This window comes from Convolutriloba macropyga, chromosome 8 (genome assembly GCF_964194025.1).
Source record: "Convolutriloba macropyga chromosome 8, txConMacr16.3, whole genome shotgun sequence".
NCBI classification, from domain to species: domain Eukaryota; kingdom Metazoa; phylum Xenacoelomorpha; order Acoela; family Convolutidae; genus Convolutriloba; species Convolutriloba macropyga.
Genome location: NC_134475.1, coordinates 16,487,151 through 16,515,046, shown reverse-complemented (window position 1 = coordinate 16,515,046; position 27,896 = coordinate 16,487,151). Strand labels below are relative to the sequence as shown.

Here is a 27,896-nt window from a genome sequence, read left to right as displayed (position 1 = left end):
TATAGTGAGTGCGAGCCACAACGCACCACTGTACACAGCCATGCCCCTCATCCGCTGGGGGATGTACTCTGGAAAACGGCTGGCCGGTTAACGTGGCTAAAATAATACTAGGGCTACCTTATAAAATTTTCGGCTTCCTAGACCACCTTTTTTTCAAAATTCTGCTTGCTTGTATATCGGCTTATTTCACTGCCACCAAAAGCTCTCCTCGTAGACCGACACTAATTTTTCCTTCATAGCAGAGAAAAAGGCCGAGCGGAGCTCAGAAAACTTGATTGTCGATTCAACTTCTTTTTCAACTGTTCATTCATCATTTTATAGGAAAACAAATGGAAAATAATTTTTACATCAAGGCATAACCTCATATAAATATCCGCATATAAATATCAATTCTAGAAACAAAATAGTGTTAACAAATAACACATTTAACCACCAGTTGTGAAATTGATTTGATATTAGTTCATACTCAGGTCACTGAAAATTTGAACCCCAGCCAAATTTGCGCGCGTGTATCTGCACTCGTTTGTCATTCTATTTTGTTAAATTATTACAAGTTTCTAATTACCCGAACATGACCTCTACTTTTAACTAAGTTCGTAACTATTTTGCTATACAAGGGGGATTTTAATTGCCATTACCCCCCCCCCCTCCCCCTCCAATAAAAATTAATGGGCAACTCCCAAACACATTCAATTATTAACTCATAATAATTTGCAATTCAACTGCTCATATTTCCTAACGAGACGGGGCACAGTACTGGGGGGGGGGGGGGATAACAGAGAAGCTGCAGTCAGTTTTTGATCAAGTTTAGAAATTCCTCTCTACTTTTGGGATTGTTTCTGAACTCCCCCAACATGACACTAGTGATTGTAGAACTGCCCGGTTTCTCTACCCCTCGCATCACCATACACATATGGGTACACTTTACAATGACACCTACACCCGAGGGTTCAAGGGCTTCTGTGATTGCGTGGGCGATCTGTTTGGTCAGTCTTTCCTGTACTTGGAGCCTTCTGCTGAAGGTCTCGACCACTCTCGCTAATTTGCTAATTCCCACAACTTTCTTGTTTGGTAGATAACCTTAACAGGAAAAATTATCAGTTTGTCCACTTTGATCCAGCATTAACACCTTGATAACCATTGAAAATTAATGAATAACGTCGGGCAAATTACTCCCAAACCACCGGCGAGGGGTTAGCTTCAGTAGTAGTCAACTAATGCTTAGGGATGCTAGCGATTGGGGGGGGATGAGTGAGGGTCAAGCGAAGGTGGTTGGGTTGGGAGGGTTCTTTGGAAGAGAGGTGGTCCAAATTACCAGGTGCAGGAGGGTGGACGAGCCGGAACATAGCCGCGAAATACATAGTTGCGGCACTTAGTGAAACAAGGTCACTGGACCAATTTAAACATACCCGGCAGATTGCCGGAAAATAGCCGCCGTTGATTCCAATAAGCATGATTGGGATTGAAATAACAGAAGATATTGAAAAAAAAAAGAATTTTGTACAAAAACATTTTTTTTAAGTCCGATTTATTTTGATGGCATTTCGTAGTTGAACATACTTCTGTTTCTTAGAGAGAGGCTACAGGGGCTACTATCAATAACAATCAGCATTAGAGATGGTAAATAAGACTTATAGGAACGACGTTCAAATAGCGGGCATCTAAAATTGGGCTTTATGGGTTTATCCCGTTTCTATTTCTGACTTCAATTTTTATACTGACTCTGTTCATTTTGAATTGCTTTGCTGAGCAGCTGATGTTCAAATTCACTTTTAGCAGAATGAGAGAAGAGAGAAACTAGCCTAGAGAAGTCAAAAAGATTTCACGCAAAATGTTGAAAAGGCGGCAAAATGAGGTAAAGCGAAACATTTTTTTATTCGACGAAGTAAAAAAAAAAATAGGAGCGCTATAATAGCCGGCTGAGAAGATGAGGGCGGCTATTAAAAACCAAACAAATAGAAATTCTTATATTAATTTCAAACCAAAAAAATGATATCTTTCGGTTATTATAGCGCCATAAATTTATATTTCGGAAGATGTTCTAATAAAATCAAAATCTGAGTTTATATTCTCAAGTTTGATTAATAGGAGTGCAGAAGTCATTTCCTTGAGTAATTCATAAAACAAATCACACGATTGATCTAGACCTGATGACAATAGAGCGAAAAACAAGTTCACGCGCACAAACTCCTAACAAAAACAGGGAAGACAGCGAACTAAAAACACATCCCTGAAATAAAGAACAAGTCCTGACTTAAAACAGAAGGTATTGAACAAACCGACAAAAGGACTACCCCCCTCCTTAGATGAGCAGCTGTCGAGAGTTGTAAAAAAGTTATAAGATCCAATAATATCATCCTCAAAAAACCTTTGTACTAGGTACTTTCAACAGCAAATACCAACTTTGTAGAAAATCCAACTTTGTAGTAAAAAGAAAACATCCAAATTGTGGCACAAGCCTTTGGAATTCTATGGTGTCAAAGTCAATGAAAAAGCGCAACCATTAAACAAACTCAATTATGCCCCATTAGAAAGCCAAGGAAGACTGCGCTACAGCACAAAAGCAAAATTGGCAAACAGCAAAAAAAACAGTCTCTAAAAATATGTCTTGTATGAAAAAAAAAGCAATTAAGTAGATTCAAATGTGACTCAGTAGAGAGCTGATGAGACTTATCATTAATGAGACTAAGAGGCAGAAAAACACAAGTAACTTCGCAAAAAGTGAAAATCCGAAGACTGAATTATGACTCATTAGAAAGCCAATAAGATCTGCCATTAATGATATTACGTGATAGAGCAATAAAAATAACTAGAAACGCGAGAAAAAGTAAAAACTAATTATCAAAATATTTCACAAGAAATAACTTCACGTCTTAGAAACCATAAGTTGCCGTCTGAGGATTTACACAACTGCGACTATGCATTATTAGAACACAAGTCAACTTATAAATGCATTTGTAAAGAAAATTGAGAGGAAAACAGCTAAAATAGAAGTCAAATTCCCGAATTTAATGTCGCTCTCAAAAACCAAAGATAGATCTCTTCCAAAACCAATTTCCCACTCCATTTTACAAGCAGTGAAAAAAATCCACGCCTCAAAACTGCTCAATTTTTGCTCGTTTCACAGCCACTGCTGCACTCCAATTTGACTTCTCGTTGACAGGAAATAGAAAATTGCACTGATCTTAAAAATCAGCGCCCCAATAGAATTAAATTTTTTGAATGCCAGAAACTAACAAAGAGACAAATAATAGCCTCACAATCGCTTCACGGCTATTAATAGGGAATATAGGCTTCCGGAAGACCAGAGCGACAACAAAAATTCTCCTATTTTGCCCTAATAGTTTTCCCTAAATAAATTTCAAAAAAATTCGAAACTTTCCAGCTGACTTCATTGAAAAAATTAGTTTACCTTACATGGAATACATGCTACATATAATTCCTCTCTCTATTATAGCCATTCTCTGTAACAAATCTTTTTTAATCAATTAGGAATTGAATACATTTATTTACTCTAGATTCCACAGGTGTCAATGTAGGTGGTATCAAAGTTTTAAACTTGAAAAGATGACAGGACTGAAAGTTTCCAAATTCAACCTCCACTTATCCTCGCTTCAGATTTTAGCATGAACTGAAACAGTTTTCAAAGGGCTTTCCAGTGCAACAAGTTTTGTATCTCTCCACTGGAGATATCAATCGGTCAGAATTGGCCTTACAAAAACGATTAAGCCGGCATAAAGTTCATAACCTCTATTTCATGCAGAAATGGATCTAAAAAAGCACATATACCGTTGGCCTAATGCGGTTCCGCTGCCCATACGCAGAAACAATTATTATTACAACGTCCGGAAGGACAACACCAGAAACTATATAAAAAGAATTGTAAATTTTACCCAACATTGATGTCTTCTACTAACCGATTGAACATGTGCCGTAGAAAGGTACCAGGTGATGTTCACAGAGCGAGAATATGTTGATGTCCTTGACTATGACCATGTCATCGTGATTCTCATCGAACAGAGCACTACGCATTATCTCAGACGCATCCTCTTCATACCCTGCAATAACTATCAGTGTTTGTAACAGCAACAGAATTTCAGTCTCGTTAGCGAATAAAGATGGCATGAAAAATACCAACAAACTTGAGTCCAATTCTTAAGTCTAATTCTATCCTCGAATTAGTTTCCAAAAACAACGTACAACCTTTAGCTTTAGTCAAGGTCCGCTCCGTTGACCTACAATTAGGCTTCAAAGCATCAAACTAAGTTCTGAGTGAAAGCAGCGACCATCTTCTTGTAGGCAAGGTAGTGTCTAGATTTAAGTCGAAAATCAGTTCGATTCGATTTCAGTTAAAATGTGACAGCAACCAATACAATAAGGCATTGTGCCTTCACTTTCCCACAAAAGAAATAATTAAAATAAGGGTTTCAACAATCGTTGCCACTCATAAAGCGATTTTTAACAATACGACTTTCATTCAGGCACATATCGATCCATCAGGTGGCGGTCAAGCAATCCCAATTTCGAAAATGAGGTCAAGTAAGACGAAGAAATTTTGCACACCCGTATTTTAAGTTGCCCCTAGAGGGCCGGTGAGCGCACTCCACCGCGATAACCGGCCCGCGATTTCCGGATTACATCCCATCCGGGTCGAGATGTCAGCGCCATTTCAGCGCATTATTTTGTAAGAAATGAGTTGAATGCGCTGAAATGAGCTCAAATGCGCCGATTTTTCAAATTTTGCAGCGCAAAAATTTTACATAATATTACGCTGATATGCGCTGAAACTTCGTAAGAAATGTATTCAAAATTCTTAAATTGGATCTTTTCAACAATTGCCCCCCTTTTGCAAAAGGGGTGGCTATTATTGAATTTAATAGCCATGTCTATAATAGAATTTAAGCGAGCCATTTATTAACCAATCAGAGACGACTAATAACTTTCCACGCATGCACATACTATGTTAAATTGAATAGAATAAAATACGTCATGGTATGTCAACTAGCCGAACCGGAATACAAAGCGAAAAGAATTTCCACCTGGCGGGTCGGTGGGCGCGCTTCGCCGCAATAACCGACCCGCGATTTCCGGATTACATCCCACAGCGCATGAGAGGCATGGCCATGAACAGCGGTCCGCAATTGCGCTTAAACTAATATTCGGCTATATAAACTGTAGGCCAAGTAATATCGTGGTAAAATATAGCACAGAAGGGGAGGCGATTCTCTACTAGGTACCAAATGGGGGGGGGGCAATTGTTGAAAAGATCCCTTAAATTTATTTAGTGGATTTAAACGCTTTTTGACACTGATTCCTGAATTTCGAACCATTTAAATTGCTCTTATATTAACGTTTAACTTTTTCTCAAAAAAAGCGCCGATAAGCGCTGAAATGCGATGAAAGTATGTAAGAAATATGCTTAATTTTCAGCGCATTTCTTACTATTTCACCGCATTTCTTGCTAGACTGTTTTTTAATATAAAATCAAACTAAATTTGAAAGGTATCAGGATTCAATGGCACAGTGAATTGAGTGAAGGTTCCGCCACCGGAGAGCACAGTTCGCGTCTCAGTCTGAGCTATTTTTTTGAAAAATCAGTGGTTTTCAGCGTGTTTCTTGCAGTTTTCAGCGCATTTCTATATAACTTTTCTCGACCCGGCACAGCGGATGGGAGAATCGGCCATGGACTGCGGTCCACCGATGCAACCCTTAGATGTCAAAAAATTGACGTGTTTTTGTTTCTTTGGTGCATTGGAATACATTATGCACTATAATACTATGCGCAATGTCGATTTGAACGGCTAACAATGTATTATTTCTGATAGGTTACGCAACTATTACATAATTTCAGGCTCACTTTAATGTCGGCTTACTTTTACTTTGGCTTACCTTGCGTTCATCCAATCAATCAGTGTTATTGATCGAACAAAACCCGCCCAGCATACTAAACCAAACACTTTTCGAGAGTTATTGCGTATGGTGATCATCCGTTTTATCCTAACTCCATTTCAAGTAGGCTTGAAATAAAGCAATAGCTTGATTCCAAAAGATTTTGCTTTCGCAAAAAAATCATTGCAGTGGACCAGACTACCTTTAGTGAAGTAAAGAAGTGCTCTAGCTGCTCTTTTCGGCGTGTCCAGAAGCCCCTCTCTTTCCGGATTCTCTCCTACACCCTCCAAAATGTCCCGATAGCTTTCAGACAGGCGGTCCAGATTGTCATACCTCTCATCGTGGGGAAGCAAAAAATTGCCCGCGTCCGGGTCCAACTCCAGCGACCTCTGCAGGGGTTTCAGTTTTGGCTCCGGAGTTCTTTTCAGTTTCTTTTGTTCTTTCAGAGTAAGTTTTGATATTCCATTTGATAACTCATGTTCAGCTGTAGCTGACTGCGGTGGATTTAATTCCTCCATAATAATCGAAAAATTTATAAACCAAAAGAATGCTTTACAAAAACAGGTGCAGCTTAAAACAAATGAATTGACAAAAAATAACTAGCTGTGGTTATATGTATAACACTAAACCTGAACACTTTTTTCATGCAGTCGATAAAAATTGTTTTTATTTTCTCATGAACTGCTCCAAAGACCAATTTTTTTGTTTCTAGAACAACAAAATGCAAATTGAACTTGAAGGGTATCAATTTATGTAATGGTACCAACATTAAAAATGCCTCTGAATAACAATTAATAGCTTCAATTTCATTAGAATAATTCTGAAGGGACAGCAGTATTGAGGCCTGCTGGACGGAACTGGGAAATTAAAATGACGGAAATAAGTTTCCCGCGTAATTTGCAATTAAAAATTGGTCAATAGGTATTATCGATTCAAGAGCGATTAAAAAATTGCATGAATAATTAATAGAGACATAATTAATTAATTTTACTCTATTAATAATAGAAAAATTGAATTGAACTGCTAGAAGTCAAATTAAACATATACTCTATTACTAATGTCAGGAAAATCCTTTATTTAGAATGAGATCATGATATATTTGAACATCACACTAAATCCCTTAATAAGTTCAGAAATGCAGGATTATACGTGTACATATTCTAAATAAAGGATTTCAAAAGATTAGGGCGTTTAACCTCTGGGCAAACTTAAATTGGCGAAAGGGTCAAGATCCTTTGGGGGTTGATCAAAGAAGCTGGGTGCCATCTTCATTGGGTGTTGAAAGCTGACTTTGCGATATGATTTGTAATACAATTGCGACAAAATAATTGCATCAGAAGAATCAGCAGCATGTGACTTATGGCTGACAAGTTCATCGTTATTCTCATGAAAGCGTACATTGTCCGCTAAATCTTCACTTTTGTCTCTAACTTTCAAGATGCTTTTGGGCTCGGTGGGCAAATTCAACTGTATTGCAGTTTTCTCTCCAGTCGAATATTGCTGTACCAGGGATCTGTTCCTTTCTCACTAGATATACCATTTGAAAAAGGGCAAAAAAATTCGAAACAACTCGAAGTACTAGCCAGTCTCACCATGTAAGCGTATTTTTATCGATCCACTTTTGCGCATTGGAACAGAATGGGCGATTATCGAAATAAAAACAACTAAAAAATATTAATTGGATATTCTTTAGTGAAAAACTCCGAAAAAACAGATCAGAATTGCTTGGTTAATTTAAAACAAAATAAACACAAGTGCAATAGTAAAAACAAACTAATTTTTGTCGGCGTAATTTTACGTTACATTTTAGGGAGTCCTACTAGATAGTTGGTTTACTAAAACAATGATCCAAAAAATTAATAATACAAAGCCAAAAAAACAAAAACAACTATTTATTTATGATAAACCTTTTCAAACGATACAGCAGTGACAACCTACCGCCAGGGAAAAACAAAAGAAACTCATTGTAAATATGACCGAAAATTGACCACAAAAACTAAACCATACAAAAATATACTTCAGCTTCGCCCACAAAATGTCGCAAAATTTATAAAAGAAAGAACTACTCAAAATTGAAAAAACGCCACAAATTTCTTATTTCAAAGGCATTCATTGACCAATAGGCGATGTTATGAAAATTTTATAACGTTACGTTTTGGGAAAAAATTGCTATATAAGAATTTTAAAATAAAATTATTCAAATTCTGTTTCATTTGTTGAAACTGCCATCACTTATCAAAGACAACTCACTCAGTAATTAAATAAGTCAAATGAAAGCCGTCTATTTACAGTTTTACAAATATAACCAATTTAATGGCCAGTAGCCGATCAAATGATAGCAAACCTTAGAACAGGGAAAAACGATCAAAAACAGCTGAAAAGAAGTTCCAAAAAGGGTCAAAATAATACAAGTTAACCCTGAGTAATGCAGCTCATTGGAAACATTTCCTTGAAAGTACTCAAGTTGAAACTTGAAAACTGATTTCAAATGCCTCACGTGTACTCAAATTTTCACTTCGATCAGCAAAAAATTTCCGCTAAAATGACACTCTTCTCTTTTGGTCTTCATTTTCGGACAACGGTTTGACCTAAAAGCCTCGTTTTTACGTGCGTTATTTCTATCTCAGAATACACTCCAAACTCTATTGTAGAGGTGAGTAACTAGTGAAAAATACACCATTTTCGGCGCACTTTTCATTGGACTTTTAGGAGTGAACTGCCGCCACTTGGGAATAAGAGAGAAACTTAGATCACGCAAAACAAAAAGGTCAAGGGCGTAAAAGTCACTGGCGAATTCTTTGCTTAAAAAAAGACCACCACTTTAACATTAATTGGTTCAAAGTTCGTTGGAGAGCATTTAAAACTAACGATATTGCATTAAAAAGATAATAAATCGCAAATTTGAAAATTGATTATTCAAAATAATTCAATTGAAAAATTGAAAAACGCATCAAAATTTTGCTCTAGCCGCAGTATGAACAATAACTACTCTCATCGGTCATATCTCAAATTTGTTCAACAGTCAATCAACTACACATTTTTGTCTCGTGCCGCACAAGAAGAAGCAGGACAAGTCCTGAAATACTATCCAAAAAATTGAATGAAAAGTAAATACCCCAATATCTGACCACAGACCAAATGATCATCACAAGCCAAAAAGACAAGCACCTATCTGGCAGATTGCTAGAAAAAAGCCCAAATAGCTTTGTAGATCTCTAGTCTAAAAAAACTGTAAAAAAGACACACCATAAAAATTTGTCTTTTCATGAAGGCTGATCTGTTATATTTTGATTAAAAATCTGTATAAGTTTTGCTGCTTCTATTAGCTGCTCTCAAATAACATTGATTCAGAGTGATACACACCCATTTGACCTTATCTCTTTGAATTAAAGTAAAAAAGTCAATTTAAAAGTGAGGAAGTCATTTTTGAGAGTGAGGTAAGCCAAGTGTGATCAAAAATTTAATGACGCGAATGAACAAAAAAACTCGCTCCACTAAGAGCGAAAACTGACGTCACGTACGCACTTCAGTTGAAATTGCATGAAGAAATGAACAAAAAGCAGATTTGAAGTGGTTGTGACGTCATATGGTCGTAACAAAACTCTTGACGACGAAATAAAAAAACATAGGACTCCTGAAATACAATTCAAAGAATTTTCATTGAAAACAAAAACTAGACCTGTAATGGAATATGAGTGAATTGGGAAAACCATTTCTAAAAAAAATCAGGTCAAAAAAATTTTAAAGAAAACAGAAAACCAAGGTCAAAATGCCGCATGTGAACAAAAAAACCACTAGCGAGAAAACAAATTTTCAAACACCGTTTTCTCACCACTTTAAAATTAGAGCTAAAAAAATCACGCCGCAAAATCACTCGTTTTCCGCTCCACTTCCTGTTTCGGCGTGAGCAAAATCACCACTCCAATTTGACAGATCTTAAAAGACAGCGCCCCAATACAATTCAAATTCTAATTGTGAAAAACCAGGAGAAAGCCAATAATAGCCCCAGCTATTGCTCTGCGGCTATAAATAAAGGCACAAAATAACAACGGCTTTAAAAATGTATACTTTTCCAGAATAAGCGAGTTCAATATCATGGTTTTCAATAGAAATTGTTTGAAAAAAGTCAAAACTAGGAATCGAAGACAAAAGTTATTTGCTATATAGACAAGCATAAACAGGCAGAAGCAGGCAAAAACAAAAATTTAGCTGAGAATACTAGATTAGCTATTGCTTCTTGATGCGAATGTCTTGAAAACCAAAGTTGTAATGCTATTGTTTACGAATGAAGACAGCACCAAAAACGAAAAAAATATTGACTGCTTGAGCTCAGGAAATTTGAAACTGACCGAATAAAAAAAAATCTGAAAATCATTGCATATTCGTCTAAATTATTCCTACTTATGTCATCAAAATTTCTGAAAATTAATGCACATTCGTCTGATTTATTCATACTTACCTAATTATGTCATCAAAAACAATTCCTCCTCAATGGAATATACAGAATGAATAACTTGAAGGCCAGCAGGGGACATTTGTATAAGCCAAAATTACGAAAATTTCGCTAAAGTTATTGAAGCCAATATCCTTAAAATCAAATTTAAGCCACGAAAATTTACCAGCTTAGAAAAAGCTTCATTAAATGAAAAGTCACCAAAATTCCTGATAATAATCCTGATCGAAAAACTCAAAGTGAAAAATCCTGATAAAAAAACATAAAAAAACATGAAAAACACAATTTCGTCGTCTTGAAAACTATTCCACCTGCAATCCCTGAAGAAGATTCACTGGACCTTTAACACCGAAAAACTCAAAATGAAATTTTTCTTAAAAAAAAATTGAAAAAATGACTACAACTTTTTGTAATTAAGTTTGCATTACAATAACATATACCTCAAAAAGCAGTTATGAAAGCTCTTCTAGCTTTCACAAAACTACTATAAGCTTCGACCAATGTCAATTGAAGACCCGTTCTAAAAAAAAACTCCAAAAACAGCAGAATTTTGTAGTCAAAAACTTCAAAAGTGACCTGTTCACCTTGAATTTAGACGTTACCAGCAGTTTCAGAAAAATAGCCCAGGCGAAACTTGAAAATTCTTAACGATCTCATACACTCAGAGAATTGGAACAAATATAGATGTTCATATTACTGACAACATTTCCAGATATTGAAATTACCATATCAGAATAAAAAGCAAGCTAAAATCAGAAAAGATTACCAATCGTACAAACATTTGGCGGTGCAGGAAAACAGATCCCTGAAAGGTATCATAGTAGGAGGCAGGCCTCAGGAATACTGATGTGTAAGTACTCGCTTTCTTTCCTTTGCTGATCATTCGAGAACCATAATGCTCTTTCTCTTGCTCGTCGGAAACTAAAAGTGCAAAGATCTCTGCTACTGTGTATTGAAATAGCAAACTGAATGACAAATTGGCAACAAAACTGACAAACTTTTCTTTTCCATTGAACAAAAGTTCTTGTTGACATAATCCTGAGTGAAAAAACTTACGCATGTTTGCATGCACCGATAGTGGTTTGTATAAAACATGTCGAGGTGACTAGCCATTACCACTTATATGTACCATTTTAAAAGTGTAACAAACCCGATGGGCCAAAATAGTTAAAATTTACACAATATTTAACCGAACAGTTCAAATTATCAGACACTATAATCATGCTAAGAAAACTTAATAAGTACACAATTATAGTCTTCACTTGGAAACCTTTTACTCCTTGTCCTTCTGGAGAAGATACTTTGCAATAAATCTATTTGGGGGTAATTTCTGTTCTGGTCTTGATTCGATAGCTGACCACGCCGAAATAACCATAGATTCGATCAAAGTTAACATCAGGACTCATGTTGCAAACCGTTGTAAATTTTACACGCAGAAAATCTAGATTCCTCGATAGCAGAAAACCTTTAAAGATCGAATGGTACTATTAAAAAAACAGTTTTCAATCTGATTGTTAAGTATATGTGCACAAACTCTCATTAGAAACCGGCAGGTGAATATGCCTCTGATGCGATGTAATGTGATGTGAATAAGCGTTTGGTTGATGTAGTATGATGGGAACATGACTGCGGTATGATGTAGTATGGTGTGGAAATACCTGGCAAGTGATGCAAAATAACCGCTGAAACCGGTTAAAAAAGTATATTTTAGGTTCACAATCAGGGCTGAAACAGTTTCAAAACAGAAGATTTTCAGGCTGAGTTTGACAAGAGTTAATTAATACATCAGTTAATTAATTAATTAGAATAAATAATAGTTATGGAAAAATCGAAATCAGGATAAAATCAGAAGCACAATAAAAAAGACCGATCAGTGTAAATTTAGACGTGAAAAGAATATATACAAGTGTGACAATGTCTATAAACAGTTTCTAGATTTACAGAGTACTATTTTTTAAATTCCGAAGATACCAAGTTTATATAAGATGAGTGCAATCTAAGCTGATTTCCGTAAATGATATTCATACAACTTTTAATTGAAATTGAAACGAATTGAAAAGGGAAATGACAAAAATTTGAGCTGATTATGAGTGCTCTAAATGGAAAGATATTGTGATTCAATAAGAACTCAAATGAAGTTTCGACAACCATATAACACAGCTTTTAAATTCTAGATGCTCAACAACCAAACTAAATTGTTGTCCAGAATAGATTCTTTACCGGAAGAAATTACGTCCTCGGCAGACAAAAGAGCTTTCTGGAAATTATCAAAGTTATACGATTATGAGAAAAAATGAAAAACTGGTACGCTTTTGCAGTACATTCCAAAAATGCCATTTGTCTTAAATGTTTCGTAGAACTTTTTCGCGGACCTACTGCAAGGTTCACGGAGTCCTGCTGAAGATAGTACACGGTCACTTCTAATATGAAAGCATTTCAAAGAGACAAAAAACTTTCTATAATCATGATGATTTTGGTGTTTAGTTCTGACTGAGAATGGATAACAAAAATGTAATTAAAAAATATAGCTTTATGACTCACGGGTTGCTTCTTGCGTGAAGCAATACACTTGAGGTCTTGAAAAATCATGATATCCCGGAAGAATTACAAATTTGAAAAAAAAATTCATTGCATTCTCTGGAAAGAGGGTTTTACACATTTTATTTGAAAAGTGAACAGACAAACAAAATCTCAAGGAATGCAAAACGCTGACATTAATGCTGAGGTCTGACAATAAAAAGACTGACATTAATGCTTAAGGAATTTGTTTTTATTTATTATTAAAATATACCACGTATTCAATATTTTCTCGTACCGTATAATCCCGAGCACGTAAGGAGAATTAATCGAAAACGCACGGCCTTAAGATACCAATGCTTCCACATAACTGGTGGCATATAAATTGTAAGATAAAAAATTGACTAGCATTTTTATGCAAACCATTTTAAACGAAAAGTAGATGCATTTGACCCCAAAAAATCCAGACAGTTCATATTTTTTTCTCTGGTTTCGCTGATAAATTGATTCTATTCACAGACAACTTGAACAAAACTCAGACTCTTTATCATATTCACCAATCACAATTGTCACTAAATGAGGATCGTTAAAACATTAGCTCAATTTGAAGACACCATCTGCTGTCGGCAGCGCTCTCATGGCACTTGGATAAAAAAGCGATTAAAATTCATCCGTTCTGTTTTATATATTCTGCTCTCAACATTCTCTTGCAAGCGACAAAAACAACAAGATATTAGAAATGAAACCAGAAACGACAAGTTTTGTATTGTGTTCCTCACAGTGGGCTCTAATGCTCAAGTTGGCCCAAAACAAATACATTCTCCTCTATTCTTCCTCGCATATAATTAGAATGTATTTAAAAAACTGATATCAAAACCGCTCATAGTAATTAAATTTAAGGGAGATCTCAGAAACGAGAATTGATCTGTAAGTTGCACCAATAAAAAAAAACAGAAAAATGCACCAATATTTCTTTTCAGTTTCTTGCTATATTTCACGATCTGCTCGATAAACTTATCCTAGGAGTAGTTATACAGATTTATAGCTCAACAGAACAGTACTTACTGACGGGTCAATATATAGGTGCAAAAAGCCGATCTATGCTTAATTAAAGAATCAAATTCCAACAGGCTTAAAGCTGACGAAAAGTTAAACCACCAAATATAGTCCATGAAACTGAACATCCGCTGCGTTTTTTCCAGGTAAAACTTCAAATGTATGAATCGTGATATTATGCATTTTGATATGTCATTAAAACAAGGAGGCTCGGTAATGTGCGTCGGCACATAAAGTTCCGACCCCGCTCATCCACATTTTTGGCATAAATGTCTACCAAATGAGGAACAGACAGAAAACCCCAAAAATTCAAGTTTTTTTACAAAAAAATGTGTATAAACAAAGATTGCCTCCAACGCGAATAACTCAGTGGAGTAAAAATTGCTGCATTAGATTCATGAGATCAGTCATTATTAAGAAAGCAAGTCAAGAAGAACAACAAAATCAAACAACAATAACAATAAACATTAATTACATCCAAAACTTTACGTCCATTTAAAAAAAAACTTGCTAACACGCTCAAAATAGCGTCGGATAAAGGCGAAACTAAACAAAATAAATTGTATTTCACTAGAAAAGATAAGGACCACTCAATAAAAAGGCTCGGTAACACTTAGACAAAAAAGAACAAAACAAAATGGCTTAAATTTCTAAAAAAAAATTAATTTCAAAGCCAGGAAAACCATTAGATGGCAATTGAAAACATCCAATATCATTATCATCACACGCTCCTCTATATGAGGGCATTAAGACCTGTCAATGATCAATTTTTAAAGCGGTTACAAAAAGAACAACAAAAAGACAACCATATTTGGCCCCTCAAATTATGGTCAATTTAGCCTTCTTCAAACGCGAAAAATGTGTTATCGGCCTTCTCATTAAAGAGAATAGGTAACAAATAAAAAGAGAGAAAGGGCAAAATTAATTAGCACTTTTTTTCGAAAACAATTATTTTCAGAGTCATGAAAGCCATTAGATACAAAATGAAACAATTAAGCAGACTCGCCTATTCGTCCAAAGGAAGCGCTTGAGACCTGTAATAAGTCAGAATATGTCTTACGTCTACAAAAGAGCGTTAAAATAGACAAAAATCAAAAATTAGTTTACTTTTTGTGCGAAAAACCCGTGTCGAATCCAGTAAATTCATAACGAATTCTTTAAAAAAACATTAGATTTTGTATACTTACACCTTCCCTCGACAACAACAATATCATATTTGACCTGTAACTACGCGACTAGGTAACAAATCGACAGAAAACAACAAAAATGAGAAGTTAAAGAACTTTAAAAAGTTTTTACTTTTGAAAACAATTGTTTTCCAAGTAATGAAGGCCATCAGCTATCTACTCAAATCAGAAGAAAGGCTCATTTATCCCTTCATGAAAAGCCAATGAGACCTGTTATTATCCAGGTAATTTCATACGACTAAAAAGACAAATTAAAAACGACAAAGACAATTGTAAAAAATTAATTTAAATTCTTCGAGAAAGGGGTGTCGAAGCCGTTAAAATCATATGATATGCCTTTCAAGACTTTTGTATGTTCAATTGTGCTTTATTTTGAACGGCAATAATGCAATATGTGAACTGTCATTAATGTGATAATGTAAAAAAAACGAGAAAAAAAACGTGAACTTTGACCAATACCTAAAAATAGAAAAAATGTGATATCGAACAGTAACAAAGCCAGAAAACCATAACTTAACGCATAAAACAAATTTTAAAATTTAATTTTATAGAAAGAAGTTGATGAATAACCATTCCTTCTTTGCTGACACTAAGCTACAAGTTGACCAAATTAAGAGAAAAATTGTGGCAATAAGTTCAAAAAACAATTGTTCATTTAAAAAAAAAAAATATTTTCAAAGGTCGAAACGACCGAAATCTTTCGAGTAGAGACAATAGATACAATAAATTAGAACTGCTTAGAAAACCATCTGGACCTATCAACAGTGAGCTTTGATGTGAATTGTTCTGTTCTTTAATTAACATAAAAAGCTCTTAATTTTTTAAAAAAGAACCGACTGATTACAATCCGAATATTTTTATTGATTGTAACAGTCCACGATTGCAACAAAACCAACCCTGCTACTGCTGTTCGTTTATTTAGAGCACCCAATTGTTTCGAATGCTTTTGATTCTAGACTACCCTCAATGGAAGTGGAAATAAAACTAGCTGTTTTTGTAGTTTACAAGGATTGTGTTTGTTGTTTTTGGGGGTGTGTACTTCGGGCAAATTTAATCAAAGTGGACTAAAGAAGCTTATTTCGAGCAGTTTTTGATAAAAAAGGCTGAATTCTGAAGTATTTAGCCATAATTTTAGCCAGAAAAACTAAATGAAAATTGTCAACACTACTATTTCTGTCTCTAAAAATAAAATTAACAGTACTATTGTTAAAAAATTTTACAATTTTTAGCAAAATTGACGAAATGTTAGGCGAAAATCCGAAAAATGTGAATAAAAACATCGGAAATCCGGCAATTATGCGCAAAATTTCAACTATCGATAACTCCCGTAAAATACGAAATTCAAAAAAAATCTTTTTAATTCCATATTCTACGCTGGAGGGGCTTTTTAATGATACCACTCACAACTCTGTACGATGAATATATCGATCGGTCAAAATTGACTAAACAAAACCCATTTGAGTATATAGTTCCTCCCCCCTCAAGAGGGTCGGAACAATAAATTTGAGCGGTGGGTCGGATCCAACTGTAGCAAAGCACAAGTTCGCGAGACTCCTTGCTTTGATGTCTCATCTCAAACATGATGCATCGTCTGCTCAATTCATTTCAGTGAAAAGCTATGGAAATCTCCTCGATGATTTATTAAATAAAATGCAAGCAAAATGTTCGAATGATGTCGAGTGATAAACAAAACACGGCCGTTGGCTTGATTTTTGTGTGGCACAGAAGGCTCCCCACACTCATATCAGACAATATGCAGATCATTAAGGCTATCGCAGGAAACTTTGCACATGTACAAGATTGGGCTTATAGGATGCAGGACAAAAGAACGAGGTTTGAACAACTGGTACCACATCAATGCTAGCCCTCAAATGTCAGAAATAACCTTTTCAGCGGATGACTCCGACTGTAGTCAGTCAGTTAAAACCATTTGCTATTTTTTTTCTTGCAAATGACAAAAAAAGACAAACTGTGCGGTACGAAATTAAAGCAAAATTACCCGCATATAGAGCTGTACCAAAGTCAACTGAATGCAACAGACAAGACGTTTTGAAAACGCGGAAAAAAACAAGGGAGAAAACCGATACTTACGAAACAGTTAACACTACGTTTAAAAAATAATGTGAGGGTTTTCAAAAGCAATACTATGGCCACAATGTTCAAAAAAATTAACTGTTCATTAATAGAAATTAATTAAAAACCTATAACATTCTTTTGCATACCTCCGATAAATAGGAAACGCTTCAAATTTTATTTTTTAAGGAAAAGAAACAACACCGCATTGGGTCTTTCGGTTTGGCATGGCAGATTCCAAAAAGGCTTGAATCTTTTTGATTTTGCAGCGTGATGACACATATTGCTGCAACGACCGTGTTTTTTGTCTTTATTACTACCGCCATGCTTCAAAAAATATTGCAAAACGGTTAAATCAATCTTTGAAACATTTTTTTACAGCCAAATAAAATAGAGTTGATTCTATTCGATTCCAAATCAGAACAAGACAACGCTCACGTCATAAAATCCAATAGAAGAAATATTGTGATTTTTGAGTTCCAGAATCTTCAAGATCGCATAAAAACAGCTATAAAAACTTTAAAACAGCTGTAGAATTTGAGAACAGCTTAATAACCACTGAGATTGATGCTAAAACGCCTTCAAGGCAACTGAGGAATCCAAGACACTACCATACCTTCTAATGTATGACAAATGTCAAGCTGAGCAAAGACGGAGGACAGCCCCGAGGTAAAAAAAAAACAACAATTCAAAAAAAATGCTAGAAGAAATCACTAGAACTTTACAAGAACAAGCTGCTCAAAACACAGCTGTCACAATGCCCTAGGATTCATTATTTTATCTTGTTTCTCATAGCTTAGATGCTGATGCGGTTCTACGTACGGGAACGCCCAGTGAACACAAATGAAAAAGATTTTTTTTAAATCTACAACAAAATTATTTGAAACACAACCAACTAACGTCGGGCGAATGGCGAAGGTTTGGCTTCGTTGGTACCCAGCTGGGGTTCAGAGATGCTAGCATGGGGGTTGAGAACCCCCATTTACAGCATGAAATTCTCAAAACAGTTTTGGTGAATCGCATTCTTAAGACACCTCCAAGGCTCTAAGAGAACTTAATGCCCTCCCCTCCGAGCGTTACATGTTTATCCCGTTTTCGAGGATGAAAAGTCAAATGCGTCGAGCGAAAAATTAGTTAAGAGAGAAATTGCAAAAAATAGACCACAGGACTAATATAATTGTTAAAAACTTCGTTTGCGAGCAATTAAACATAAATTGAGCACTAATAAAGCCTAAAAACCTAGTTTAAAAAGAGATCCTATGTTCATATGCTTCTCCATGCCTTTTAGGAAAAACTGCATTATAAAATTTGATTAAAAATTTATTTGATCAACTGAACAACTTAAAACCTCGTTTAAAATGAGATGCTATCTAGACAAGACGGGTGCAATTTTGAAAAACAAAGCAAGAGAAGTTCAGGAGAAAGCAAGCAATAATTAGAAAGATAATTTTGCATCTCGTGTTAAGTTCAAATTCAGAAATTGTTTGTAATAAAATTTTATCAATCGTTGTTCAGTAATATGCATAGTTTGCATCAGCATTACCATTTGTTATTCTCTCTTTATAAGTTTCTCCATCTCTTAGGAAAACTGCATTGAACTTTTTGATTAAAAATTCGGAAAAGTGCTGTTTATGTATATCAATTCAAACGGAGCACTTATAATTCTGTTCAAATTAATAGCTTTCATCTCAATCCTATTTTCAAGAGACACGAAGCATTTGTTGATATGTTTGCAGCTTAAGGTCAATCTTGTAATTTCTTTTATCTGTCCTTGCTTTTTTGAACATCCATTGGCAAAGTACTTCATTGGCATTTTACTCAACAAATGATAAAAATCATTTTAAAAGCATTTTCTGAATTCACTTTTACAGCGAAACAAATGCATTCTAATTATTGTTTGCTATCTCCTGAATTTCTCTCTTCTTGTTTTTCAAATTCTGAACTGCCTGTATAACACAAAGGAAATAAGCTCCACTAAACAGAAAACCTGACCGAAAACAAGGGAAAAAATTAAATGGCGTTAAAAATGGTCAAATCGCAGTAGCTAGAAAAAGTGTAATAAATTTCTTTAAAAAGCTCACAAAACTAATAAATTGCTTACATTTTCGAGATCTGCATAAAGGAAAAAAGAAGTAACCAGAATTCCTTTAATGAATACTAAGAATTAAAAAGCAAAAATAAAATATTTTCTTTGAGGAAGATAAACGATCAAGTCTGTTGTAATCTGCCGAAAGAAAACGTTAAATGAATGAAAAGAAAAGTAAATATATTACCGCACAGACAGGTTACAACACAAACTTAGTCATTAATTAGATCGAACAGCGGATACTTGTAACATCATCACAATTAAAATTCGGGACGTTAATCTCAATGTGAGCTTCTATGAAAAACAAGCTATTTATAATTAAAACAGGCGAGTTCAAAAATGCGTCTTCCATGTAATAAAACGTGTGGCAAGAAATAATTGACTTAGAAACAAAGAACACTAGAAAAGTACTAAAATAATTAACCAAAAGTAATGTCAAATCATTACAATTTTAACAATTTTAACATTGAAATTATAACACTGGAAAGCAATATATGATAGCTGCCGGAATCAACCCAAAAGATTTGATCTCAAATGTCAGCAACTAGTGGTTGTTAGATATTTGTCATCGATAGGTAAAAATGAACCCCAGAGTTACAATTCAAATTTTTCTGTTCAACAATATTGTATAAAACATCAAGGATCACAGGGAAAACATCAGAAAAAAGTATCCAGAGATAAAATTTTTGCTTTCACAGTACAATAATTGACTTATATCATTCTCTCTCTCTCTCTCTCTCTCTCTCACACACACACACACACACACACACACACACACACACACACAGTCGAAACGCGGTATAAAAAAGAAATCAACTGCATTCGATTTCATTGAAAGAGCGCCATTTTTGGAGATACCAGGTGGAAACAGCCCCATCAAATCAGTACAACCTTGCTGTTATTCAACCAATGCCCTATTAGAAGAAAGAACCGAAAAACATGGCAAAATATTGCAAAAGATAATAGGGTTTCAAAAAACAGCAAATAATGAAACAATTCAATGAAATTTCTCAAATTTTTCAAATGTGAACGTGCCGCTTGATACAAAACTATTTTTCAGGTCGAAATTGCCTAATAACGTCAGATGAATCACTCTTAAACGAGTGTCGAGCAGTTGGATGTGACGGTCACTAGCTAAGGTTTATGGACCATATTCACTACATTGCGTAAGACAATGCGCGAAAAAAATTTAAAGTCCAGTTAGTTAAATCAGTAAGGTAAATCCCGAGTCGAACGTAAAAATCACGACCTATGTAAAACGAAAAACGTGATCAAACGATAGAGAATTTTTTTTAAAAAAAGCAAATAGCAGGACAAGCCCAGACATAATTTTACGAATTTTCATTGACTAAACCAAAAACTTGACCAAGAATGGACTGGGAAAACGATCTGAAAATCCGATAAAAATCAAACACAGCTGAAAGCAAAACCGGAACACTTCAGAACAGATTCGAATCAGACATTCACTAAGGACCTAGCCATCCTGTCACTAAATGAAAGAGCCTATTAAACAATTGACTAATCATTAGAGGAAAACCGAGGAAAAGAAAAGGAATAAATTAAAGAACCTACCTCCCTAAAACTAATCAGGGGAATCTTTAAACAATTCTGTTGCTCAATTCTGTTGCTCAAAGTAAACAACAAAGAACAAGAGAATTTACAAATTTACTCAATCTATTTCAGTAAAAAATGGTCTCGCATAGCCTTGAAGTGTCGACTCTTAGGAAAAATAAACCACAAAACCGATACAGAAGCTCTAGATTACAGGTGAAGAAAAAGCTATTGCGAAAAGCTTAAATTCAGAAAAATACGTCACACACTTAAGAACAACCATTTAACGTCGGGCGAATTGCTCTCAAACGACCGGCTGGCTTGGTCAGTAGCTAGGCACGGTTTAGTGAGGCTAGCTTCAGCTTAATTGAAGGGGCGTAAGTGAGCGCAGCGGGGGGGGGGACCGGGTACTGACGGGGTGGCAACAGCGGGGGGGGCAACAGTGGGGGGGGGGTCAATCTCTAAGAACTGCCCTTCGCACCATAAGTATAAGTCTCCAAAACAGATTCTGTGAACCGCATACTTGAAGACTAGTGAGCTGAAAGGCTCTAGGAGCACTTAATGCCCGCTGGGCGCCACCTGTTTTTCCCGTTTTTGGGGACGAAAAGTCAAATGCGTCAGACAAAAAAATGGTCAAGCGCAAAATCGCATAAAAAAGACTTACAGGAATAATATAATTGATACAAACTTCGCTTGAGAGCAATCAATAAACAAAAATTGGCCAAAATTTGATTAAAATTATATCTGCAACATAACTCAAAAACATTCTTTGAATTGTAAAAAGGAAAGCACCTGAATGGAGGCTGACGGCTATGAAAATCATTATTAGCATACTTTCCTAAAAAATAATTAGCTGTAAACATCCAAAGCTCAAACCGCTTTTTAGAAGCCACAGTTGATTATAAATCCGATCTCAGATATCAAACTTCCAGCTTCTGATTGATTGATAGGTATTAAATATAGGTTACGTGACTCTGCTTTAAGTCAATGAGCACTTCTGGCGTTTAATGCGAACCGCGAAAGTGATTTCTGCAGTCACGCAACTTTGCTTAAAACACGAAACGTTTAAGTTTTAAAATGTCGGTCAAATTCTGGCTAAGTATATAAGAACTTCTGGCACTGCAGACTTTCGCCATTTCAATATATGCATTTTTAATAATTCAGCATTATAACAATGTTCAAAAATATATTACGCAGTCAACTTCCGGAATTTTAGTGACACCACCACCGCAAATGGAGAAGGCTCTATATGGCTTTTCTTATAGACATGCAATTACTTTTATACAATTCAATTAAGCGGAAATCAGCACGTTTATCTCGGACCACGTATTTGAAAAAGTTAAAAGATCTCATTTAACGCCATCTTTTTATTTAAGGAACCACACTCTAGAGGCATAAGTAACAGATCAAAGAACTTGAATATTGGCACATAATAAAATCAAGCCCCATAGCACCCCATACACCAATAACAATATCCTTGAAGAACTGGTTTCTAAAACAACATATAACGGAAAAGAAAAGTTTCTCTATTTAGTAATTGTGGACCACAATTACTAAATAGATACAAGTAAAAACAGATAATTGCTAAAAAAAGAAAATGAAAAATACCGACAAACAAAAAATCAATGTATTGACCTTCAACCTAAGCACTCCAAACATATAGCACATCAGCGCAGTTGCAAAGCCACCAAAGCGAATCAACAAACTTTAAGCGACTACAATTCGTTTCTAAGTCGTACCAAAAAGTTTTTCTTTTCTCCCTAAGTTCTCTTCTATCAAAAGTATTGTGAAGTTAACGGCGCAAAAACAAAACGAAATAGACCAGCCGACTAACAGAACGCAAAAAAATCTTGCAATCTACTGGTATGAAGTTCAATCCTCAGCTCTGCTTCACCAGTCTATCTATTTTTGTCTTCTTATTGCGTGTCAAATTACAGCATTTTCTGCGTTCACCAACCGAACTTAAGTGTATACGGCCAGCCGCTCGGTTAGTCAATTCGGGGCCTGAAAAAACACTTCAATCTATCCTATTTCACTTTGGACAATTTTCCTTTCCTACCTCTTTTATCTTAGTTCGGCCAGCCGCTCTCCTAGTTAATCCGGGGCCGAAACGATCAAGTGACTTTAATACATTGTCAGCAAAATGACGACCAGCATACGCAATCTTAGTTAACTTCCCATCTTTCATACTTATCGTTCCTTTTGATACACTCCACCCAATGATCAAGAACATACAAAATCTACATCAGATTGCAAAATCCTCTATTTATGTGCTACGCATGGATTGGTTCAGTGGTTTTATGATTTCGGTCAGCGTTGCACTTTTAATCAAGCACTTCTTACTTTGGTTATGTTTTACGAAGTCAACGTAACGCTTGCTTTATTGCTCTTTCTCCCTTTTCATCACTAATTTTTAGCGTGTCCTTCTTAGACTGATGGTTATTTTATAATAGAAAACATAGTTACTTTGTTTCGGCTGGAAAACTAGCTATCTGCCTTAAATGTTAATTCGCAATGCAATCGGAAAAGAAATAGTGAAAAATATGCGGTATCCTAAATTGAACTTAGAGCGGTCAGCTAACACGCAATAGAAAATGCGCGCGTCGGTTCGAAACTCATCATGATCAAATTCCCTCCTCCTGAATTTTTGCGACGATTTGAAGATCAAAAATGAAACGAGAAAACGGAACAACTTCAAACAGAGAAGACAATTTAGTGAAATGCGCTGTTACCGAGCAATATTCATGCATCCACACGAGACGAGGTTCGAGCATCACCAACGTACATGAAACTCTTATTATCCTAAAATTTATTATTTAATAGTACATAATTGCCTTGCGAAACTGAAACTTGCCGCTCATACCATCTTCTACGAGGCTAGCCAAGCAATCAAGCCAAAATCTATTTGATATGGCAACTTCAGCCAGTAGAAGCCCTCACTGGTGCTTGTAATGGCTGAGTGCGCCTGAGGCAGCAGAAGTCCATTAATACAGCGAGAACAACACCCATTTTTAACATGAACTTTTTTCTCAACATTCCTTTTAAACTGAAACTCTTTCTTAATGTCTATTTAACTTCTTTTGCCGAATGGTTGTACATAAATTGTATTGTATATATGACCTGTAAAAGCTAAAACTTTTAGGTTCCCATATGGCCCATAATAGTATTTTATGGTAATTGGAGGGGCTGTAGATTCTCACGTCCACATCATAGCCACTTTAACAAATTGAATACCGTGCCATAAAAAAGAACAGTTGTCGTAGCATAAAACAAACTTCACATTTATGAAAACATTTCTTCGGTTTAAATTTCATAAAAACCAGTTTAGAGAAACCAGCAACTATGCCAGCCATGTCAGTTGCTCCTATATTTTACATCCGAAAACAATTTTACTCTTATTCATCTGAACAATAGTCAAAACCGCTACGGTATTTCACCCCTCTACTACGGTATTTGCCCCACACCTGCATATCCGCAAATTTGGGTTCTAGTTGTCCCAATTAATTTAAGTATTGGGTGTAATGACAGCGGCAATGGAGCGCAACCTTTGGAGGTAATTCGATGAATGAGCAGAAATAAATGGACGTCAGGGGTTGGTTGGGGGTGCTCACAGACACCATAAAACCTTTAATCAAATCAAAATTCGAATCTTACTATGAAACACTGGTTCGGATCAGACTAGATTAAGCCCAATTTGCTTCAATTTCATTTTCATTACACCCTTTTCCTTCTCTTTAATTGTCACTTACCTTCCACGCTCGGACCCACTCGCTTATTTTGATCAATGTTTTCTGAAACAGCATCAACTGATATTTCTTCAGTTGTTAACCGCGGAGAATGTTCTTCAATCGAACTTATGACCGAATCAAAATCTTCTTTCTCTGGTTTAATATTCGATGTGAAGCCAGATAAAGCTTGAGAGCTCGCAAACGAGCGTCGACTCATTGCACTAAATTTCTTCCGCTGCTGAGGAATTTGATCACTTTGAGCATCTGTGTTCGACTTCGCATCTTCCGATACCCTTCTCACAGCTTCAGAACCAGCAGTGCCTGACCATGAAACAGTCTCGCTTCCTACATCTACTTCATTTACGTCACTTCCGCGCTTCCTGGGCTTTTCCTTATCCGGCTCCTTTTTCACGTCCAGCATAATTCTCACCTTTTTGGGGATCTTTTCAAACTTGACAGTTTTGGCTCCGGCAACGGTCTGCTCTGAGGTCTGGGACAATGCCACGTTTGACACAACTTCTCCCTTATCAAGTGGTTGTTCTGCAACTATTTGGGGGGATTTTGGTTGAATGAATTCGAAAGGAACAAGAGGCTCGTCGTCCCAAAGCGGGTTTATATGATCATACACAGATTTCTGACTGACTTTCTGTAGCTGGCGTATATTTGACGCACTCTCCCATGACTTAGACTGTATGCGAGGCATTTTAGTTTGTTGTTTATTAAAACTAACAATATAAGCGCACTGTAGAGTCAAGAATACAACCAGCTTGTTTTAACCAGAAAACTATTGATTAAGTTAATGCAACTCAGCACGGCTATGTACTATAAGTCAAGCTAAATAAAAAACACTTATAAAAACTGGCGAACTGTAGAAGTGTTCGTTGATAATGATAAACTCTTTTTAACTTCAATTTTTTCTAAAACCCTAACTCTATGAGCGTTCGTTGATAACGATAAACTCTTTTTAACTTCAATTTGTTCTAAACCCCCAACTCTAAGTGCGTTCGTTGATAATGATAAACTCTTTTTACCTTCGATTAGCGCAAAATCGTTAAAAATCCACCGGATGACTTTAATTAAATAATAGAAGGGGGTGAAGAAAGTTGCTGAATATATGAACATTACATAAATGGCATAAAACAGGTTAATGGACAAAAAGTCTACAAGCACTTCAAAAACAACAAAAAATGAATAAAAACTACTAGTTTAATATTTTGCGAGTTCAAATCTCAAACGCCAAATTTAAATCTCAGATACTCAATAAAACAGCAAACTAATTGTTCCAACGTCCGAATTTATTAGCCTGGCTTTTTTGTTCAGTCAATTCTGGATCAGTCAATTCCGATCGATATCTATTACTGCGAGATAGACAAATGTTACCACTGAAAAAAAAAACATTGAACAACTTAATCAATCAATATTCATTTTTTTCCGAGCAAACACTGAGGCTCAAAGTTCTCAAAAATTTTCATTTTTCACGCTTTCTCACGCTGCCATATGTTCCAAAATCGTTCAAGTTTTCTTTAGTTTAGTCTGACAGTTTTTGGTACGTTTTACAGACAATTATGTTGAGATATTTGACTTAGTTCCGAGAAAGGTAATCAAATATTTCAATAATCAAGACACTTCACCTTATAGTAACTAAAATAGGGGGGGGGGGGGGGGGGGGGGAGGGGGCTTCAAATGACGTCATTAGAGGTTATTATATAACACCAAAACTACTAAAAAAGATATAATAAAACAAAATACTCCAATTTTGGTACACTGACTTTTAGTAGTGAACTGCCGCCACTTGAGTTCAGATGCTGACACTTCTGAATTAGAGAAAATTTAAGACCACAAAAATCGAAAAGTCAAGGGCGTAAAATTCACTCAAAGGGCGTAAAACTCACTCAAAATGCAAAAACGGCCAAGAAACAGTTGCCTAAAATAACCAACACGTTTACAATAATTGCTTCAAACTTCGTTCGAGAGCAAATAAAAAGATATCAAAAATGTTTGAATGTTTAATAATAGTTTTACAATTTTACATCCATTAATTTTGGTAACATTTTTTTCAAATACAAGATAATAACATAGCTGGCAGATTGCCAGAAAATAGCCGCAGTAGCTTCCTAGATCTGAAATCTCAAAATTAAACAACTAACGACGGAAGAATTGCTCTCGAAAGACTAGTGGGATCTCTAATCAATTGCAGCCTGCTTCGGTCGGAGCGCCAGAGAAGGTTAGCCTAAATGGGACTAACAAATTCACTAGGGGGCTTCAAAGAACCTCATCAGAGGTTAAAGTATACCACTATTAAGATTTAAAGCGAAAAAAAATCACTTTCGGCGCACTTCTCATTTGACTTTTATTATTATACTGCCGCCAATTGAGTTCAGCTGGTTGAAATTGTGATTGAGAGAGAACTTTAGATCATGTAAAACGCAAAAAGCCAGGAAGTCAAAGCCACTAGCGAAGTCAAAAAACGGTCTAGCGAAATTTTTGAAAGGAAAAACGACACGTTTACAATAATTGCTTCTTTGCGAGTGCAATTAAAAACAAAAAACAAATTTCACTTATTAAAAGCTAAGATGTTATATTTAGATTTAGAATCTGTATGCCTTATTGCTGCGTCATTTAGGTGCTCTCAAATAACCTCCAATTAGAGGTACACTTATTCACTTGACCTCAGCTCTCTGATTTAAAAGAAAAGAAAAATCAATTTCAGAGAGAGGAAGTCTGTATTGAGAGTGCGGTAAGTAAACTTAATTATGCAAAGGAACAAAACCTCGCTCCACAAATAGTGAAAAACGACGTCAATAGTAAGAAATGAGGGGCTCTGTTGCCCACATTATGACTCATTTAAAATATATATGTATAACACATGTATGGTACGCGTATAATTCGCATAAACTATGCAATTGGACGAAAACAATCAAAATCGTTTCAAATCAAACAACAGCATTCTCTCACATTTGCTATTAACAGATAGCAAATTAAAAAGACTGGAAACCATTAAAAAAGCTGGAAAAGGCTTGAAGTTTTTGATCAAAGGCTTGAATTAGCATCTAATTTAGAAGAAACGATGGATTTTTGATATTATCCCGAAATTTTAATTTTTCAACAAACGTCACTGCTGTCCTGCATGGGGACATTTGTATCTTGTTCATCTTCGGTCTGCGGTACTTCTATGCTTCTTGCGTGTACCTCCTGACTTAAGAGATTTTCTTTTTTGGGGGCTACGAAAGTTGCCCTCTAATCTTAATCTCCGAACATTACTAATTCTGAAATAGATATGTACTCTATAATGCTGGAATTATTCAATACATATTCTCTCGCTACAAATATAAAAAGCTAGCTAGTTATTCATTAGC

The 27,896-nt window shown here is 35.7% G+C and overlaps 2 protein-coding genes across 5 annotated transcripts; both read right to left on the bottom strand.

The window, feature by feature from the left end:
- Positions 1-275: 275 nt before the first annotated feature.
- On the bottom strand, positions 276-6,695 carry LOC142344522 (GTP cyclohydrolase 1-like). Its single transcript, XM_075396247.1, has 3 exons — positions 6,092-6,695; positions 3,918-4,058; positions 276-1,080 (listed from the first exon to the last, which is right to left on the bottom strand). The coding sequence occupies exons 1-3, from the start codon at positions 6,405-6,407 to the stop codon at positions 791-793; spliced, it is 747 nt and encodes a 248-aa protein (XP_075252362.1). The 5' UTR covers positions 6,408-6,695; the 3' UTR covers positions 276-790.
- Positions 6,455-25,368, bottom strand: LOC142344521 (uncharacterized). 4 transcript variants are annotated; one of them, XM_075396243.1, is made up of 4 exons: positions 24,562-25,368; positions 11,151-11,263; positions 7,086-7,392; positions 6,455-6,943 (listed from the first exon to the last, which is right to left on the bottom strand). In XM_075396243.1, the coding sequence occupies exons 1-4, from the start codon at positions 25,241-25,243 to the stop codon at positions 6,885-6,887; spliced, it is 1,161 nt and encodes a 386-aa protein (XP_075252358.1). In that variant the 5' UTR covers positions 25,244-25,368; the 3' UTR covers positions 6,455-6,884. The 4 variants fall into 4 exon arrangements, with proteins under 4 accessions (XP_075252358.1, XP_075252360.1, XP_075252357.1 ...); XM_075396245.1 differs by having other exon boundaries at positions 6,455-6,937; XM_075396242.1 differs by having other exon boundaries at positions 6,455-6,912; positions 24,562-25,367.
- Positions 25,369-27,896: the final 2,528 nt, after the last annotated feature.

What these genes read in the sequence shown, in the direction of transcription:
- LOC142344522 (XM_075396247.1), bottom strand. Translation starts at nt 6,407, where the DNA reads ATGGAGGAATTAAATCCACCGCAGTCAGCTACAGCTGAACATGAGTTA. An exon ending in ACTTCTTTACTTCACTAAAG is followed by an intron (nt 4,059 to 6,091) that starts GTAGTCTGGTCC and finishes TAGTTATTGCAG; the next exon opens with GGTATGAAGAGGATGCGTCT. An exon ending in CTACGGCACATGTTCAATCG is followed by an intron (nt 1,081 to 3,917) that starts GTTAGTAGAAGA and finishes TTTCCTGTTAAG; the next exon opens with GTTATCTACCAAACAAGAAA.
- LOC142344521 (XM_075396242.1), bottom strand. Translation starts at nt 25,243, where the DNA reads ATGCCTCGCATACAGTCTAAGTCATGGGAGAGTGCGTCAAATATACGC. An exon ending in CCTCCTACTATGATACCTTT is followed by an intron (nt 7,393 to 11,150) that starts CAGGGATCTGTT and finishes AGATCCCTGGTA; the next exon opens with CAGCAATATTCGACTGGAGA. An exon ending in CAATTTAAGTTTGCCCAGAG is followed by an intron (nt 6,913 to 7,085) that starts GTTAAACGCCCT and finishes TTTGACTTCTAG; the next exon opens with CAGTTCAATTCAATTTTTCT.